The sequence below is a fragment of the Mustelus asterias genome, chromosome 4 (assembly GCF_964213995.1).
Source record: "Mustelus asterias chromosome 4, sMusAst1.hap1.1, whole genome shotgun sequence".
NCBI classification, from domain to species: Eukaryota; Metazoa; Chordata; class Chondrichthyes; order Carcharhiniformes; family Triakidae; genus Mustelus; species Mustelus asterias.
The window spans coordinates 77,821,311-77,838,439 of NC_135804.1; the positions used below are offsets into that span (position 1 = coordinate 77,821,311).

Here is a 17,129-nt window from a genome sequence, read left to right on the forward strand (position 1 = left end):
GGTCTTGGGGGTGGAGACAATGTGAGTGGAGAGAGGGTTAAGCACGGGTTAAAGAGATGTGTATTGTTTCCAGCCAGGACTGCGAGCCAAGTTCTGCACACATAAGGACGGCCTCAACCGGGATCTTGGGTTCATGTCACACTGTCTGTAACCCCCACGACTTGCCTGGGCTTGCAAAATCTCACTAACTATCCTGGCTGGAGACAATATGGTGGTATGGTGGGAAAATCGTATGAGGAAAGGCTGAGGGCTTGAGGTTGTTTTCGTTAGAGAGAAGAAGGTTAAGAGGTGACTTAATAGAGGCATACAAGATGATCAGAGGATTAGATAGGGTGGATAGTGAGAGCCTTTTTCCTCGGATGGTGATGGCTAGCACGAGGGGGCATAGCTTTAAATTGAGGGGTGAGAGATATAGGACAGATGTTAGAGGTAGGTTCTTTACTCAGAGAGTAGTAAGGGCGTGGAATGCCCTGCCTGCAGCAGTAGTGGACTCGTCAACATTAAGAGCATGCAAATGGTTATTGGATAAACATATGGATGATATTGGAATAGTGTAGATTAGAGGGGCTTTAGATCGGTTCCACTGGTCGGCGCAACATCGAGGGCCGAAGGGCCTGTACTGCGCTGTAATGTTCTATATTCTATGTAATACTACTATTCTAATTTTGTTGAACAATCTTTAGAATTTTCTAACAGATTTGCAACTCTGAAACATGACTTTAAATTAAAATTCTCAGCAATATAACAACTCCACATGTTCCTTAACTCAGAAAGATTTATCCCAGGATTATGTAGAATATCTGATCAATTCGGAACAGTAACATTGCTCTAATTAACCCTGCTGCTCCCCCCTTCCCTTTCTCTTCTTCCTGATTTACCTTTTCTGACTATTGAATATCTACTTGAATGGCCTTGTTTGAGCTAGGCCTCTGTTACACAACAATAGGTGGAATTCTCCCATGCACCCTGCCATGGGTTTAATGGTGGGCGGAGGGGGACAATGTGGTGGGAGGTCCAAAAATCAATTTCATGTTGGCATAAAATGATGGCGGCATCTTCTGCTCCCACCCACCATGGTGGGTCACAATTCCCACCATAGACTTGCATTGAAACCAATTTGCATATCGCTAATGTAGATGAAGGCCTGTCTCGAATTTCCCCTGTCAGCCATCCCCATGCCCGATTATCTGCACTGCCAGTAGGAAATAATGCCAGTTCAGAATACACCTGGATCAACATGGCACCTACATATCGGTACTTAGCTGAAGAAAGCCTGGGGCAGAATTTGGGATCGAGGCTTCCAGCGACTGTGGATCCTGGAACATGCAGCAGTGGGTTGGGGGAGAATCTATCAGGTGGATTTTTCATCTTCAGTGTCTTCAAGGAGGTCCATTTCCTACATTGGGATTGTTCCTGGAGGCCCATCTTCCTTTTCAGGAGGTCCATCTTTTTTCAATAGTGGCTCAGTTGCGTCAGGATGTCTTTTAAAAATGGTGCCCTAACATGACGACGGACAGTGGGTCATCTGTCCCATCCAACAGTGCGATACCCCTGACTGAATAATTTATACGGCTGGGATCGTGTGATACTGCACAAATTCCCGATGTCCTCCCCAGTGGGAAACACTCCCCATCCGTGGGACTTAGTCCTGGATGAGAGAATTCTGCCCATTTGTCATGATCCCATGTAACAATTGATCCCTGCAGCTCAACAACCTTATTAGTTACATTGCGGACATTGACATTGGCGTAATTTATTACGTCCTCTGTCACTTGATTTTGCCACTGCTCAATCTGCTCTCTGCAATTTTGGGAATATTTCTAATTTCACTACTGTTTTTATCTCTCTGATCTAATTCTACTTTCTTTGCTGATTTTTGGTTCAGGGTGGCTGCCAAATTCATTTAAACCCTCCAAACCAATCTATCTGGATCTCTCTCCTTGAGTAAAGTTTCCTCCTTTAGTAAGTAATGGGATCATCTAAACCTCCCGCTAATTTCACTTTGACTCCCTTGTTGGAACAAGCTGTGAGATAGTGACTGAGATCAGGATTATTTTCCAGTTGGAAGTTAACGGTGGGTAAAAATCAGACAGAAATGGTTAAATATTTCACTTCAATTTTCACAGAAAATCTCTGCCGCCTGCACATCAGCTCCTGATTGGGGCCCGTACTTGGAACAACACAGAGGGGAAAGGTACAGAAACAAGCCTGATTCTGCAGAAGATTCTAACTGTGTGCAACATCTGACTATGACTGAGATGTAAAGAATGTCAAGAGAATTGCTGTTCAATTTGTAAACATTGCCTTGAAAATCCATCACTGTTTTGGTGTACTCCCACCACTGTGTCAATGTGTGTATATTAATCATCAGCTTGAGATTCACCAAGGCAGGATTGAGGCCTGGACTCCATAGAGAATTAGAATTAAAAAACAAAGATTTTACTATGGGCCCTCTAAGGGACTTGTTGGGGAACCATTTGGTTGTCTCAGTGAGAAAATTGCACCATGTCTCTCCCCAGCACATCCACTTCATGATGCTTATACAGTGCTTCTGATGTGCCCTTCATGGTGAGGGTGCCTATCCTTGGCATAGCTGTGATCAGTATCAAGGAGCCCGTCAGGAAGATACTGGCATTTGTGCTGGGATGTACATTGCTTTCAGGACCAATCATTTTTAAATTGAGGAATTTAGGCATTGTAAAGAAACAGCTATACTTCTAACAATTAATTCAGGGACAAGATTGATAAATGCAAATTTGTTCAAGTGATCCCCTTGATTTATATTCTAAAACATCTCATATATGAAAGGATTATGAAGGGATCAGATAGATTTAGGCAAGGACTATCAGACATTCTTTCTCAGTATGTTGTTTATTGGTTTCAGATTGTGTCTTAATAGTGTTAGGGTTTATATAATATTTCACTGACCCTAGCGAATCTTGCTGACTTTTTCGACAGTTTTACTTGCTGGGATGGCTGCAGGATACAGCAATCTTTTCCACTTCCCTATTGAGGCAAATTAAAACAGAAGTTATTGAGAAGCTTTTGGGGGTAGGGGATTGCGGAATTTTGGAGGGACGCATAGAGCTGTCGGTTCCTGATCAGATTAAAGTAGGTGGGTACGAAATGGGGAGACAGCTGCTTCAGGAGTATTTTCCTGGCTCCGAAAGTTCAATGGGGCAAAGGACACAGAATTTGCAAAGGTGATGGATACCCTTGGCACTGCACACATGGCTGGTAGAGTGTACACTGACATTGACTGAAGTCATCATCTCTTAGATACATGGAGACAGAAAAGGAGATGGCAAGAATGCCAATCACAGTAGGGCAGTTAACAGGGTAAAGGAAATCTGCAGCTGGCAATGGGACAGGACTCAGAGATTTTGTCCCAGTGAGATGAGGGGTAACACTTCCTGCAGGAAAGGTGGAACCGTGAACAGCAGGAGGTTATGGGAAAGGGGCGAGGGACAAGAAAACCATGTACATCAGACCATCAATGATCTCTATGCCTGGAGGCGATCAAGATCCAGTATTGCAGAAGATTGTGACTCTCCAGGGAGATGATAACAGACATCTGTGCCTTCATCTCTGAAGAACTCGCACATGGCCACAGCATGGACCATCCCAAACAGCTGTATATTATTGTGTCTAACTGGTCACTGAACCCTCTTGACCAGACCTGGACAATACATTAATTTCATAAGAGGTAGCCAGTCCTCAGTCAATTCAATTCACTCCACATGATATCAAGAAGTGGCAGAATGTGCTGGACACAGAAGAGGTCATGGGCCCTGATGACATCTTATCTGCATGACTGAAGAATGGTGCTCCAGGACTTAACTGCAATCAGCTCCAACCTTAGCCAAGCTGTTCCAGTACAGCTACAACCTGACAAAGTGGAAAATTGCCCAGCTATGTTCCGTCCACAAAAATCAAAGCAAATTCAATTGGGTCAGTTACCATTCCATCAGTCGACTCTCTCAATCATCAGAAAGGTCATGGAAGGTGTTGTTGACAGTGCTATCAAGCAGCACTTACACAGCAGTAACCTGCTCACTGACATTCAGTTTGGGTTCTGTCAGAGCCACTGATCTAATTACAGCCATGATCCAAACATGGACAAAAGAGCTGAACTCCAGAGCTAAGGTAAGAGTGATTGTTCTGGGCATCATGGCCGATTTAACCAATTATGGCATCAATATTCCTTTGTACATTTGACATTAATGGGAAACAGGGGGGCAAAATCTTCACTGGTTGGAGTTTGGTTGTTGGAGGTCAATCATCTCAGCCCCAGTTTAAGTTTACTTATTAGTGTCAATAGTAGGCTTACATTAACACTGTAATGAAGTTACTGTGAAAATTCCCTAGTTGCCACACTCCAGTGCCTGTTCGAGTACACTGAGGGAGAATTTAGCATTGCCAATGCACCTAATTAGCTTGTCTTTCAGACTGTGGGAGGAAACTGGAGCACCCGGAGGAAACCCACGCAGACACGAGAATGTTCAGACTCCGGACAGACAGTGACCCAAGCTGGGAATCGAACCCAGGTCCCTGGCGCTGTGAGGCAGCAGTGCTAACCACTGTGCCACCACCAGGACATCACTGCAAGAATTCTTCAGGGTAGTGTCCTGGGCCCAACCATTTCAGCTCTTTTATTAATGACCCACCCGCCATCATAATGGTACCAGAATTGGACATGTTCACTGACGGACGCACAGCACTCTGTACCATTCATGACTGTTCAAGTACTGAAGGAGTCCATGTCCATATACAGCAAGACCTGGACAATATTCAGGCTTGGGCTGATAAGTAGAAAGTAACATTCACACCACACAAATGCTAGATAAAGACAATCTCCAGTTATAGGGAATCTAATCTTCTCCCCTTGACATTTAACAGAATTACCATCTATTTTCATCAATAATTTGAGGGTTAGCACTGACCAAAACCTTAACTAGACTAGTTAATTGCAGTTACAAGAGCAGTGACTAACTCATCTCCAGACTACCCAAAGCATGTCCATCATCTACAAGGCAAAAATCAGGAGTGTGATGGAATACCCTCTACTTGCTTGGATGAGTGCAGCTTGAAAAACAGTCAACAAGATCAGTGGTTAGCACTGCTGCCTCACAGCGCCAGAGACCCAGGTTCGATTCCCAGCTTGGGTCACTATCTGTGAAGAGTTTGCACATTCTTCCTGTGTCTGCGTGGTTTTCCTCCGGGTGCTCCAGCTTTCTCCCACAGTCTGAAAGACTTGCTGGTTAGGTTCATTGACCTGAACAGATGCCAAAGTGTGGCGACTAGGGGAATTTCACAGTAACATCATTGCAGTGTTAATGTAAGCCTTACTTGTGACAAATAAATAAACTTTAAAATAAAGACACCCAACTTGTCTGACATCTCATTTACCACCTTAAATATTCACTTCTTCCATCACTGGCACACCATGGCAGTAATATGTACCATCCACAAGATACTCCAGCAACTCACCAAGGCTCCTCAACAACTCCCAACCTCTATCAGCTAGAAGGACAAGGACAGCAAAGATTCCACCTTTTACAAATTTCCCTCCAAATTACGAACCCACGCATCCTTCACTGTCACTGGTTCATAATCCTGGAGATTCCTCCCAAACAGCTCTGTAGGTGTGCCTAAACCACATGGACATCTCTGCTACTGGAAAGCAGCTCACACCACCTCCTCAAGGGGCATTAAGGATGAGCAATAAATACAGGCCCAGCCAGCGATGCCCACATCCCATGAAAAAAAATTTTCAAAAGTGCAGGTGCGATTTTCCCCCAAAAATCCCAACAGGTGGGAAAATGGGAGTTTTTTGGGCGAGCTTACTTTAGTGAATTTACGACACACAGAAGCCATCAGGCGATTCATGCCAGTAGTGGAGAGTCTGGCCTCAGACTGATGAGGGGACCACTGCGCATGCACCGATCTCCCAGTATATTGTGAGGTCAGTTAACATGTCTCCCCCTTAATTGCGCTGACCTCCCCAAACCTTCCTCGCAATGGCCGGCCTCCTGATCGCTGGCCCAGACCTCTGATGGCTGGCCGCGGCCTCTGATTGCTGCTCCACCCCATGTAGAGTTCCCTCCTACCATCCCCTCCTACCTCCCTCCAGTCTGGCTCTGCCCCCTTCTGGCCCTGCCACCATGAGGCCCCACTCCCTTTGTACAGCACAGTGCCTGGTGAGTACTGCCAGAATGTCAGCCCAGCAGTGCCAGGGTGCTAGGCTAGCACTGCTGGGCTGATACTGCCAAAGAGGCACTGCCCCCCTGCCCCCAACCTCCTTGGGGTCCTCAATGGCCTCCGTTCACACCAGCGAGGCCATCACGCCTGGTCAGGTTGCTGGTGTGGATCTCCACTGGCAGGGTTGGAAACATAAGTGAGCCCGGATGATACTATCCCAGGTTTGTTAAGTAGACTGAAATGAGGCTATGGACATTGTAATCAGTCTCACACCATTCCCCGGAGCAAGGCTGATTACATCAGAAAAAACGGCCCGGGAAGATGGGTCGCGATTCCCAGTTTTGGCCTCCCGCTTAAATTACCCGCCCCACTGCATTACATGAGCATGACCATCTCCTACAGAAGTGAACCTACACATCTCCCTTTGACACCAAGAGCTAAGAAAAGATTGAAGTACAATTTCATTGGATTCTTATCAATCTAAGACATATTAAGCTCCTTAAAAATAATTCTAATCTTCCTCATTCTATAGGCAATTACAGTAAATAAAGGACTCTGCCCAGCAGAATAAATCTGAATATTTGTGCGGTAGAATGTGATGAGGAAATAAAAGTGAATTCATGATCATGCTTTTGGGTGAATGCTCACTCATCCTTTAAGATTCCCCCTGACAAATTCCATCCATGACTCTGATTGGATAGTCCATATGAAAGTCAAATCCTATAGCTAGAGTATTACATCAGCCAATTAAAGAGGGTGCGTGTTTTTCGCCAAAGATAGCAGCATCACTAGATGACTTATGAGGAGAACAGACTTTCCACAGAGAAACACTGCAGGTAAGGACAAGAAATGGAACAACAATTAAGAATATTCACCAAACTGTTTTAAATTTATGTTTTCATAATCTCATGAGGCTCCAGTTTGACATAAAAATTAAATAGCAACAGGGAGCTACAAGAGGCAAAATAAGGGGGTGCTCATTTTAGATGGATTTGAGGAAGAACTTCTTTTCTCAAAGAGTGGTGAACTCTTGGAATTCAAGGCTGAGTATTTATCAGTAGGGGAATTAAGGGTTACAGGAAGAAGGCAGGAAAGTGGATTCAGTGTTTGATCAGCCATGATCTTATTAAATGGCGGAGCAGACTTGAAGGGCTTGTGGCCTACTCCTGTTCCTATTTCTTATGGGAAAATCTATGTGAAATGGAATTCAAGCTGGGCAAATGTGAAATCACACATTTGTTATATGAAATTATACAGATGGTGAGAGACCAGGAGCTATGACGGAGCAAAGGGATTTAGATGTTTACGTATCGAATCTCGAAAAGCTAGTGCACAGTTCGAAAACAGAATTAAAAAGGCTGATGGATTTTGAGTCTTTATCTCAATGGGGTGGAATTCAACAGTGAGGTTGACATATAGAGTGTTGGTCAGACTCATTTGGTGCACACGTTGAAACATTAGAACTGTATCAGGGTTTAATGTGTTAAATTATGAAGACAAGTTACATCAGCATGCGATGCATTTCTTAAATTAGAAAGGTGAAAGGGACATCTGATTGTCGTGTTTAAAATGATGAAGGGATTTAATGAGGTAGATGCAAAGAAACCTGGTGAGAGAATCCAAAACAAGAGGCGGAATTTTCCTCCCACTTACCATGGCAATCATAGTAGCAAGACAGAAAATTCAGTGGACCATTTAAAGTTCCGTTGACCTGGGGCAGGAATTTCAGTCTTGGGGTGTGCGCAGCCGGAAAATCTCACCCAAGGAGTTAGAATCTGAAAATCGGATCCAGGCCGTTCAGGTGTGAAATCAGGAAGCTGCTGATTCGCTATCACCCGTTTTGCATCTTTCCCCATTGACCCCGATGTGAATTAAAATCTGGGGAGATGTAAAAACAGGCTGTGGCCTCACTACCATCCATTTTACACAATCACAAAGTCAGAATCCTATCCCAGCGTCTGATGCAATCAACGTGGAATAATCTACTGATTAAAACAGTGGAGTTGTTCAGAATATTGACGTGGGAATGTTCCTGTATTAAGTTTGAGATTGGGAGTGGAGTGGGAATTAAGAAAGAGAAGGATATAAAATCAGAGAATCTCTACAGTGGCCTCTACAGGAGGCTATTTGGTGTTTAATAGCCTTTGCATCTCTGAATTACTGCTGGCATAGCTTTTATGGAGCGATAAGTTCACTGAGGGTTAGTAAGCGACAAGTAACATTCCCACCACACAAGTGCAAAGCAATTCTGTCCAACAAGAGAGAACCTAACCATCGGCCCTTGACATTCACTGGCATTACCATTGCTGAATCCCCCACTAGCAACACCTTGGGGCTTACCATTGACCAGAAATTGAACTGGAATAGCTATATAAATGCTGTGGCTACAAGAACGGGTCAAAAGCGAAGAATCATGTGGCAAGTAACTCACATCCTAATTTCCCAAAGCTTGTCCACCATCTACAAGGCATAAGTCAGGAATATAAAACATAGAACAGTACAGGCCCTTGGCCCTTGATGTTGTGCCGAGCTTTGTCCGAAACCACGATCAAGCTATCCCACTCCCTATCATTCTGGTGTGCTCCATGTGCCTATCCAATAACCACTTGAAAGTTCTGAAAGTGTCCGACTCCACTATCACAGCAGGCAGTCCATTCCACACCTCAACCACTCTCTGAGTAAAGAACCTACCTCGGACATCCTTCCTATATCTCCCACCACGAACCTTATAGTTATGCCCCCTAGCAATAGCTACATTCACCCGAGGAAATAGTCTCTGAACGTCCACTCTATCTATACCCCTCATCATCTTATAAACCTCTATTAAGTCGCCTCTCATCCTGCTCCGCTCTAAAGTGAAAAGCCCTAGCTCCCTCAACCTTTCCTCGTAAGACCTACCCTCCAAACCAAGCAGCATCCTGGTAAGTCTCCTTTGCACTCTTTCCAATGCTTCCACATCCTTCTTATAGTGAGGTGATCAGAACTGCATACAATATTCCAAATGTGGTCTCACCAAGGTCCTGTACAGTTTCAGCATAACCCCACGGCTCTTAAACTCAAACCCCCTGTTAATAAATGCTAACAGACCATAGGCCTTCTTCACGGCTCTATCCACTTGAGTGGCAACCTTCAGAGATCTGTGGATATGAACCCAAGATCTCTCTTCCTCCACATTCCTCAGAACCCTGCCGTTGACCCTGTAATCCGCATTCAAATTTGTCCTACCAAAATGAATCACCTCGCACTTATCAGGTTTAAACTCCATCTGCCATTTTTCAGCCCAGACCTGCATCCTATCAATGTCTATTTGCAGCCTACAACAGCCCTCCACCTCATCCACTACTCCACCAATCTTGGTGTCATTTACTGACCCACCTTCAGCCTCCTCCTCCAAGTCATTGATAAAAATCACAAATAGCAGAGGACCCAGCACTGATCCCTGTGGTACGCTGCTGGTAACTGGTCTCCAGTCTGAAAATTTTCCATCTACCACCACCCTCTGTCTTCTATGAGATAGTCAGTTACTTATCCAATTGGCCAAATTTCCCTCTACCCCACACCTCCTCACTTTCTTCATGAGCTGACCATGGGGAACCTTATTAAACGCCTTACTAAAATCCATGTATATGACATCAACTGCTCTATCTTCATCCACACACTTAGTTACCTCCTCAAAGAATTCAATCAAATTTGTGAGGCAAGACTTACCCTTCACGAATCCGTGTTGACTATCCCGGATTAAGCTGCATCTTTCCAAATGGTCATAAATCCTATCCCTCAGGACCTTTTCTATTAACTTACCGACCACCGAAGTAAGACTAACTGGCCTATAATTACCAGGGCCATTCCTATTTCCTTTCTTGAATAGAAGAACAACATTCGCCACTCTCCAGTTCTCTGGCACTATCCCCATGGACAGTGAGGACCCAAAGATCAAAGCCAAAGGCTCTGCAATCTCATCCCTTGCCTCCCAAAGAATCCTAGGATATATCCCATCTGGCCCAGGGGACTTATCGACCCTCAGGCTTTTCAAAATTTCTAATACATCTTCCCTCAGAACATCTACCTCCTCCAGCCTATCAGCCTGTTTGATTTTGACGTAGAATCCATTCAGCTGCCTTTGCTATCTGGAATGGGAGGGATTGGAGAGGTATTCCTTCCCTTGAATGGACGGGGATGAGGGTACAAACCCAACACTTGCTGACATTCAATTTTTCAGCATAAATATATGACATATATAAATAGGTATTGGCATGCAGTCCCCAGGTAGTTCGCTTTTTCACTACCGAGTGGCCATTAAGGCCAAATAGTCCAGAAAGTCCAAAAAATATAATGAAGATCTTCATCCTGTGTTCGTATCTGGGTTGGAAACAATCTTCTTGCAGTTGGACAGATGTATCCAACTTGGACATCCTTCAAGCTTGACGGAAGTCGGTGTGGTCAGTAGTACTTGAAAAGGTCCGCTCCCGTGTTGTCCTAGCTTCTTTTTATCCCAGTTCTTCACCAATACGTAGTCTCCGGGTTCGATCACTGGATTATGAGGGGTGGCTGTCCCTGCTGTCACTGGGAGGTGTGCCGGTTTCGCCTGTGAGTGGAGAAACTTCAGAGAAAGTGTTAATTGCTTCAAATAATTCTGCATCTGTTCCCCCATCACATGGAGGTCTACTCCCTCCAGGGGGTTTTCATGGGCATCCCAGGTAGTCCTCATTGGTCGACCATAGACTATCTCTGCAGCTTGACAGTCCGGTCCGTGAATGTGGAGTCACCTGCATGTGAAACAGTGCCAAGGGCAATACCTTTAGCCAATTTAACCCAGTTTCTTCAGTCAATTTAGATAATTTTTCTTATAAAGTCCCGTTGACTCTTTCCACAATTCCTGCTGCCTGCGGGTGATACGCGCAGTGCAGTTGTTGTTTAATTACGAGTGCTTCGCACAATTCAGTATTGATCTGAGCCACAAAATGTGGTCCATTATCTGAGCTCACCATTTTGGGTACCGCAAAACGGGGAATAACTTCTGTCAACAATAACTTCACCACCGTATGTGCAGTACGTGGTGGGGAAGGCTTCAATCCATTTACTAAACACATTGATTATTACTAAACAATATTTATAACAATTTACTTTTGGTAATTCAATAAAATCAAGCTGTATACAGGCAAAAGGACCATCTGGCAAGGGAGTGGTTCCGGGAGGGCATTTAATGCCTTTACCCTTATTATTTCTCATGTAAATGAGGCATCGATCCAGCCGCGTTTGCGCTGCTGTATTCAAATCTGGGTGCCACCAAGTCTTTACAGGTAGCTGTACCATTCCCTCCTTGCCAAGATGGGTACAAGAATGCAAATAGTCAATAAGTACCAGTAATAAAGAATCCGGAATACAAACTTGACCAACTGGAGTAAGCCAGAGGTCCCGTGCCAAGGAGTGCGAACACCCCATTGACTTCCATACTGTGCGCTCAGAATCAGAGGCGTCCCTCTGTAAATGTTGAACCTCAGTTATCTCTGGCGTGCCCTTCGTCCCTAATGCAGGTACCCGATTTAGACTCTGATTACCCCTAGTGGGAACAATCACAGAGGCCGATACAGCTTCCTCCTTAGCAGCTGAATCAGCATGGGCATTCCCTAATTGCACAGGAGTGTCGTTCGGGTGGGTTTAAACTAATGTGGCAGGGGGGTGGGGATCAGAACAATAGATCAATAAGCATAGAGGCTGGGGACGAGGTTGGGGCCAAGACAAGGCTATCTAAGAGGAAGAGCATTCTGGGGGAGGATGACCTCAGTGGGCCTGGAGGTCTGGAGTACATCTGCTTCAATGCAAGGAGCGTCACGGGCAAGACAGACAAGCTTAGAGCCTTAATGCTTGCACGGAACTTGGATGTGGTTGCAGTGACGGAGACTTGGTTAAAAGAAGGACAGGACTGGCAGCTGAATATTCCGGGGTATAAGTGTTTTAGGCGAGACAGAGAAGGAGCTTGGAGAGGTGGGGGAGTAGCAATGCTGGTTAGGGAGAATATTACAGCGGTACAGAGGGTGGACAATTTGGAAGGGTCAGGTAACGAGTCACTGTGGGTGGAGTTCAGAAACAGGAAGGGCGCAGTCACTATGCTGGGGGTATACAACAGGCCTCCCAACAGCCCACGGGAAGTTGAGGAACGGATATGTAAGGAGATTCTGGACAGGTGCAGAATAAAATAGGGTTGTTGTAGTGGGAGACTTTAATTTCCCTTGTATAGACTGGAAATCGCTTAGGGCTGGGGGCCTGGACGGGTAAGAATTTATAAAATGCGTACAGGAAGGTTCTTTGGAACAATATGTTGACAGTCCAACTAGAGAGGGGGCTATACTGGACCTAGTACTGGGGAATGAGCCCGGTCAGGTCATCAAAGTTTCAGTAGGGGAACATGTGGCAAATAGTGACCACAATTCTGTAAACTTTAGGAAAGTAATGGAAAAAGATGAGTGTTGTCCTCTGGGTATGGTGCTGAATTGGGGGAAGGCTAACTACAGCCAGATTAGGCAGGATTTGGTGGCTGTTGATTGGGAGAGGCTGTTCGAGGGTAAATCCACATCTGGCATGTAGGAGTCTTTTAAGGAGCAGTTGATAGGACTGCAGGACAGGCATGTGCCTGTAAAGAGCAAGGATAGGAAAGGTAGGATTCGAGAGCCGTGGATAACCAGTGAAATTGTGGGTCTAATCAAAAAGACAAATGAGGCATACATGGGGTCCAGGCAGCTAAAAAGAGATGGAGCACTGGAGGAATACAGAGAAAGTAGAAAAGAACTCAAACAGGGAGTTAGAAGGAATTCACTCAGGATATTGGTTTCTGCTTCGCAGCGCCAAATGTTGAAGTGGAAACTTTCCTGCTTCTTGACTGTGATAGAAAAACTCAACAAAGTTCGTTCCGACAAAACAACTAGTATTTATTTACGAAAGACTGAATGCAGTTCTGGCTGAAAACTTGAGTTCAGAGAGCAGTTGGTACAACTTGCTAATTCCTCCTCAAGTCCGCAATTACACAAAGAATCAGTTCAGTATTTATACATAATCATTATCAGTTTGTGTGACCAGAGCATATTCAGGAATTTGATCAGTAATAGAATCATAAGCAATGTCATTAATCATGTCACAACCTTCTCACCTCCTGGAACTCTTTGTCTCATCATTCATACCCTTATCTTGTCCTTTGATGTAACAGAAGAAGGTTTGTGACTCCTTCATCCCTGACTTTATCTTGTCTTATTCATACAGCCCTAGGTTTATGAGGAGTCAATCTTATCAGGCCTTCCCGAGGTCAGGCATAGCTTGACCTTCTCTGGTCTTATTCATGTCTTAAGTTATGCGGAGTCAGCCGTATTAAGTCTTACAGGGGTCTGGCATTTTGAAATAGCTTTGGTCAGCCGTTCTTATATTGTACCAAATAGTTGACCAATTTTCCCATCATGCTATTCCTTAGTTCATACAACTTCACAGTATCACACTCTCATCCTCAAAAACATGTCCCCTCTCCTTGGTGAACACTGAAGAAAAGTATTCATTCATCATCTCTCCTATCTCTTCTGATTCCATGCACAACTTCCCACTACTGTCCTTCACCGGCCCTGACCTCACCCTGGTCATTCATAGAAACCCTACAGTGCAGAAAGAGGCCATTTGGCCCATCGAGTCTGCACCGACCACAATCCCACCCAGGCCCTTCCCCCATATCCCTACATATTTACCCACTAATCCCTCTAACCTACGCATCTCAGGACACTAAGGGGCAATTTTAGCACGGCCAATCAACATAACCCGCACATCTTTGGACTGTGGGAGGAAACCGGAGCACCCGGAAGAAACCCACGCAGACGTGAGGAGAATGTGCAAACTCCACACAGACAGTGACCCAAGCCGGGAATCGAACCCAGGTCCCTGGAGCTGTGAAGCAGCAGTGCTAACCACTGTGCTACCGTGCCGCCCACTCTTTTATTTCTCACATAAGAGTAAAACGCCTTGGGGTTTTCCTTGATCCGACCCGCCAAGGACTTCTCATGTCCCCTCCTAGCTCTCCTAAGCCCTTTTTTTAGTCCATTCCTTGCTACCTTGTAACCCTTAAGCGATCCAACTGAACCTTGTTTTCTCATCCTTACATATGCTTCCATTTTCCTCTTGACAAGACATTCAACCTCTTTTGTGAACCATGGTTCCCTCAATCAGCCATTTCCTCCCTGCCTGACAGGGACATACCTATCAAGGACATGCAGTATTTGTTCCTTGAACAAGCTCCACTTTTCATTTGTCCCTTTCTCTGACAGTTTCTGTTCCCATCTTATGCTCCCTAATTCCTGCCTAATCGCATCATAATTACCCCTCCCCATGTATGCTGGGACACTCTCCACTTGTCCGGATGAGTGCAACTCCAACAATACTCTTGACACCATCCAGGACAAAGCAGCCCATTTGATTCCTACCCCATCCACAAACATTCACTCCCTCCACCACCAATGTACCATGGCATCCATGTGTACCATTTACAAGATGCACTGCAGGAACTCAACCAGGCTCCTTAGACAACACCTTCCAAATCCAAGACCAGTACCATCTAGAAGGATAAGGGCAATAGACACATGGGAACACCACTACCTGGCTCCTCACCATCCTGGCTTGGAAATATATCATGATGTTTCAGGACTCACCTGATGAAGGGGCAACGGTCCGAAAGCTCGTGCTACCAAATAAACCTATTGGACTTTAACCTGGTGTTGTGAGACTACTTACTGGAAATATATCACTGTTCCTTTACTGTGATTGAGTTAAAAACTTGAAACCCCCTCCCTGTGCTGTACCTACACCACATGGAATGCAGCAATTCAAGAAGGCAATTCATTAGCATCTACTAAAGGGCAATAAAGCATGGGCAATAAATGCTGGTCTAGCCAACGATACCCACGTCCCATGAATGAATGTAAAAAAAAACTGATACCGTGAGAATGCAGGGGTTCAGAATCAATGTTGAGGATTCAGAGGGAAGGTGGTGGTGGTAGCTGGGACTTTGTCTGTAAGGTATATCAAGTTATTGCTTTGATAGACTGCAGGACAGTTCCTCCAATTTTAGCACAAGCCTCCGGATGTTAGTGAGGAGGAGTTTGCAGGGTTAATGGACCAGGATGTGCATATTTCTGGTTTTATTATTACGTGACTTCTTTCTGGCAGCGTGATACAGCTGAGAGGCTTGTTAGACCATTTCAGAGGACAGTTAAGAGCAAAATCCAATGCTATCACAGGTAAGCCAGGTCAGATAAGGAGTGCAGCTTTCCTCCCTTCTGCGACTTTAATGAACCTGATAGGATTATACGAGTTACATGTTCATTATTAATGAGACAAACTTTTCATTTCATTTCAGATTTATTAACTAATTAAAATTAAATTCCCCTACTACAATATGAACTCATATCTCTGGAGCATTAGCCTTGTCCTCTGACTCCGAACAATCCCACTGTGCTGCCATCTCCCAACTCACACCCCCACTCCAGATGTACAACTTCCAGTCCCTGTTCATGACACTGCTACTCATCTGTTTCATTGAATCCTGATATCAAAACTTGACCAATCACCCATATTCAAATTGTCTCCTGGCCCCAATATCCAACTCACCCAAGCCTCCAATCTAATGTCCCCTTGACCCTGATCTTCAACTCACCTGAAAGTCCTTCTACTATGATATCCTACTCATTCCAATCCCAAATATCCAACTAACTCTGACCTCTGTTGTCCACTCATTATCAACAATATTTGCTACATAAGTGATTCATAGTTTAAAAGATATGAACTCCCTAGGTTCAGGGAAGGTCCATTAGGTTGGAAGATAGCAAATACAACTCCATTATTTAAAAAAGGGGAGTGAGACTGAAAGCAGGAAAATATTGGACTTTAACCTGATGTTGTGAGGCTACTTACTGGAAATATATCACTATTCCTTTACTGTGATTGAGTTAAAAACCTGAAACCCCTTCCCTGTGCTAAGATCAGTTAGCTTAGCATCTGTCATAGGGAAAATGATAGAGCTATTATTAATGTTAAAAGGAGTGTTCCTTTATAGCAGAGTTGCGAGTGGTATTGAGTGTTAATGTAGCAAAATCACAGCTGATGAGTAGAAATATTATCTTAATACAAAAAAAGGGATTTTCTTTTTGTCTTCCTTAGCCTTCCCATTTTGCAATCGCCTGGAAAATAAATGGAATTGATAGCTGTAAAAAAAAAGCACAGTGGTTAACACTGCTGCCTCACAGCGCCAGAGACCCATGTTCAATTCCGGTCATGGGTGACTGTGTGGAGTTTGCACCTTCTCCCCATATCTGTGTGGGTTTCCTCTGGGTGCTCCGGTTTCCTCCCACAGTCCAAAGATGTACAGGTGAGGTTGATTGGCCGTGCTAAATTGCCCCTTGGTGTCAGGGGGTTTTGCAGGGTAAATACTTGGGGTTACGGGGATAGGGCCTGGGTGGGATTGTTGTTGGCATAGGCTCGATGGGCCGAATGGTCTTATTCTGCACTGTAGTGAGTCTATGTTGGGAGGGGGGGGGTAACATATTGGCATGGAACGAAGATTGGCTGGCTAACAGGGTGCTGAGAGTAGGCATAAATGGGTCTTTTTCAGATTGGCAAGATTAATGAGTCGTGTGCCACAGGGATCGTGCTGGAACCACAACTGTTTACAATTTATATAAATAACTTGGATAAAGGGATGGATGGGATGGTTGCCAAATTTGCTGCTGACACAAAAATAGGTAGGAAAATAGTTTTGAAGAGAGCATAAAAAGATGTAGATAGGTTAAGTGAGTGGGCAAAGACCTGATAAATGGAGTATAGTGTAGGAAAATGTGAAATTGTCCATTTTTGCAGGAATAAAAGAAACATATTATCGTCAGAGATTACAGAACTCTGAGGTT

At 44.6% G+C, this 17,129-nt stretch overlaps 1 protein-coding gene across 5 annotated transcripts in view; it reads left to right on the forward strand.

Moving 5' to 3' along the window:
• Positions 1–2,596, forward strand: part of LOC144492792 (sodium- and chloride-dependent neutral and basic amino acid transporter B(0+)-like) — a 73,615-nt gene extending 71,019 nt beyond the window's left edge. For all 5 annotated transcript variants that reach the window (XM_078211218.1, XM_078211214.1, XM_078211216.1 and 2 more), the window contains one exon: positions 2,127–2,596. In XM_078211218.1, the coding sequence (XP_078067344.1) occupies positions 2,127–2,264 (138 nt within the window). In that variant the 3' untranslated portion in view covers positions 2,265–2,596. The remainder of the gene's footprint in view (positions 1–2,126) is intronic.
• The last annotated feature ends 14,533 nt before the right edge of the window (positions 2,597–17,129 follow it).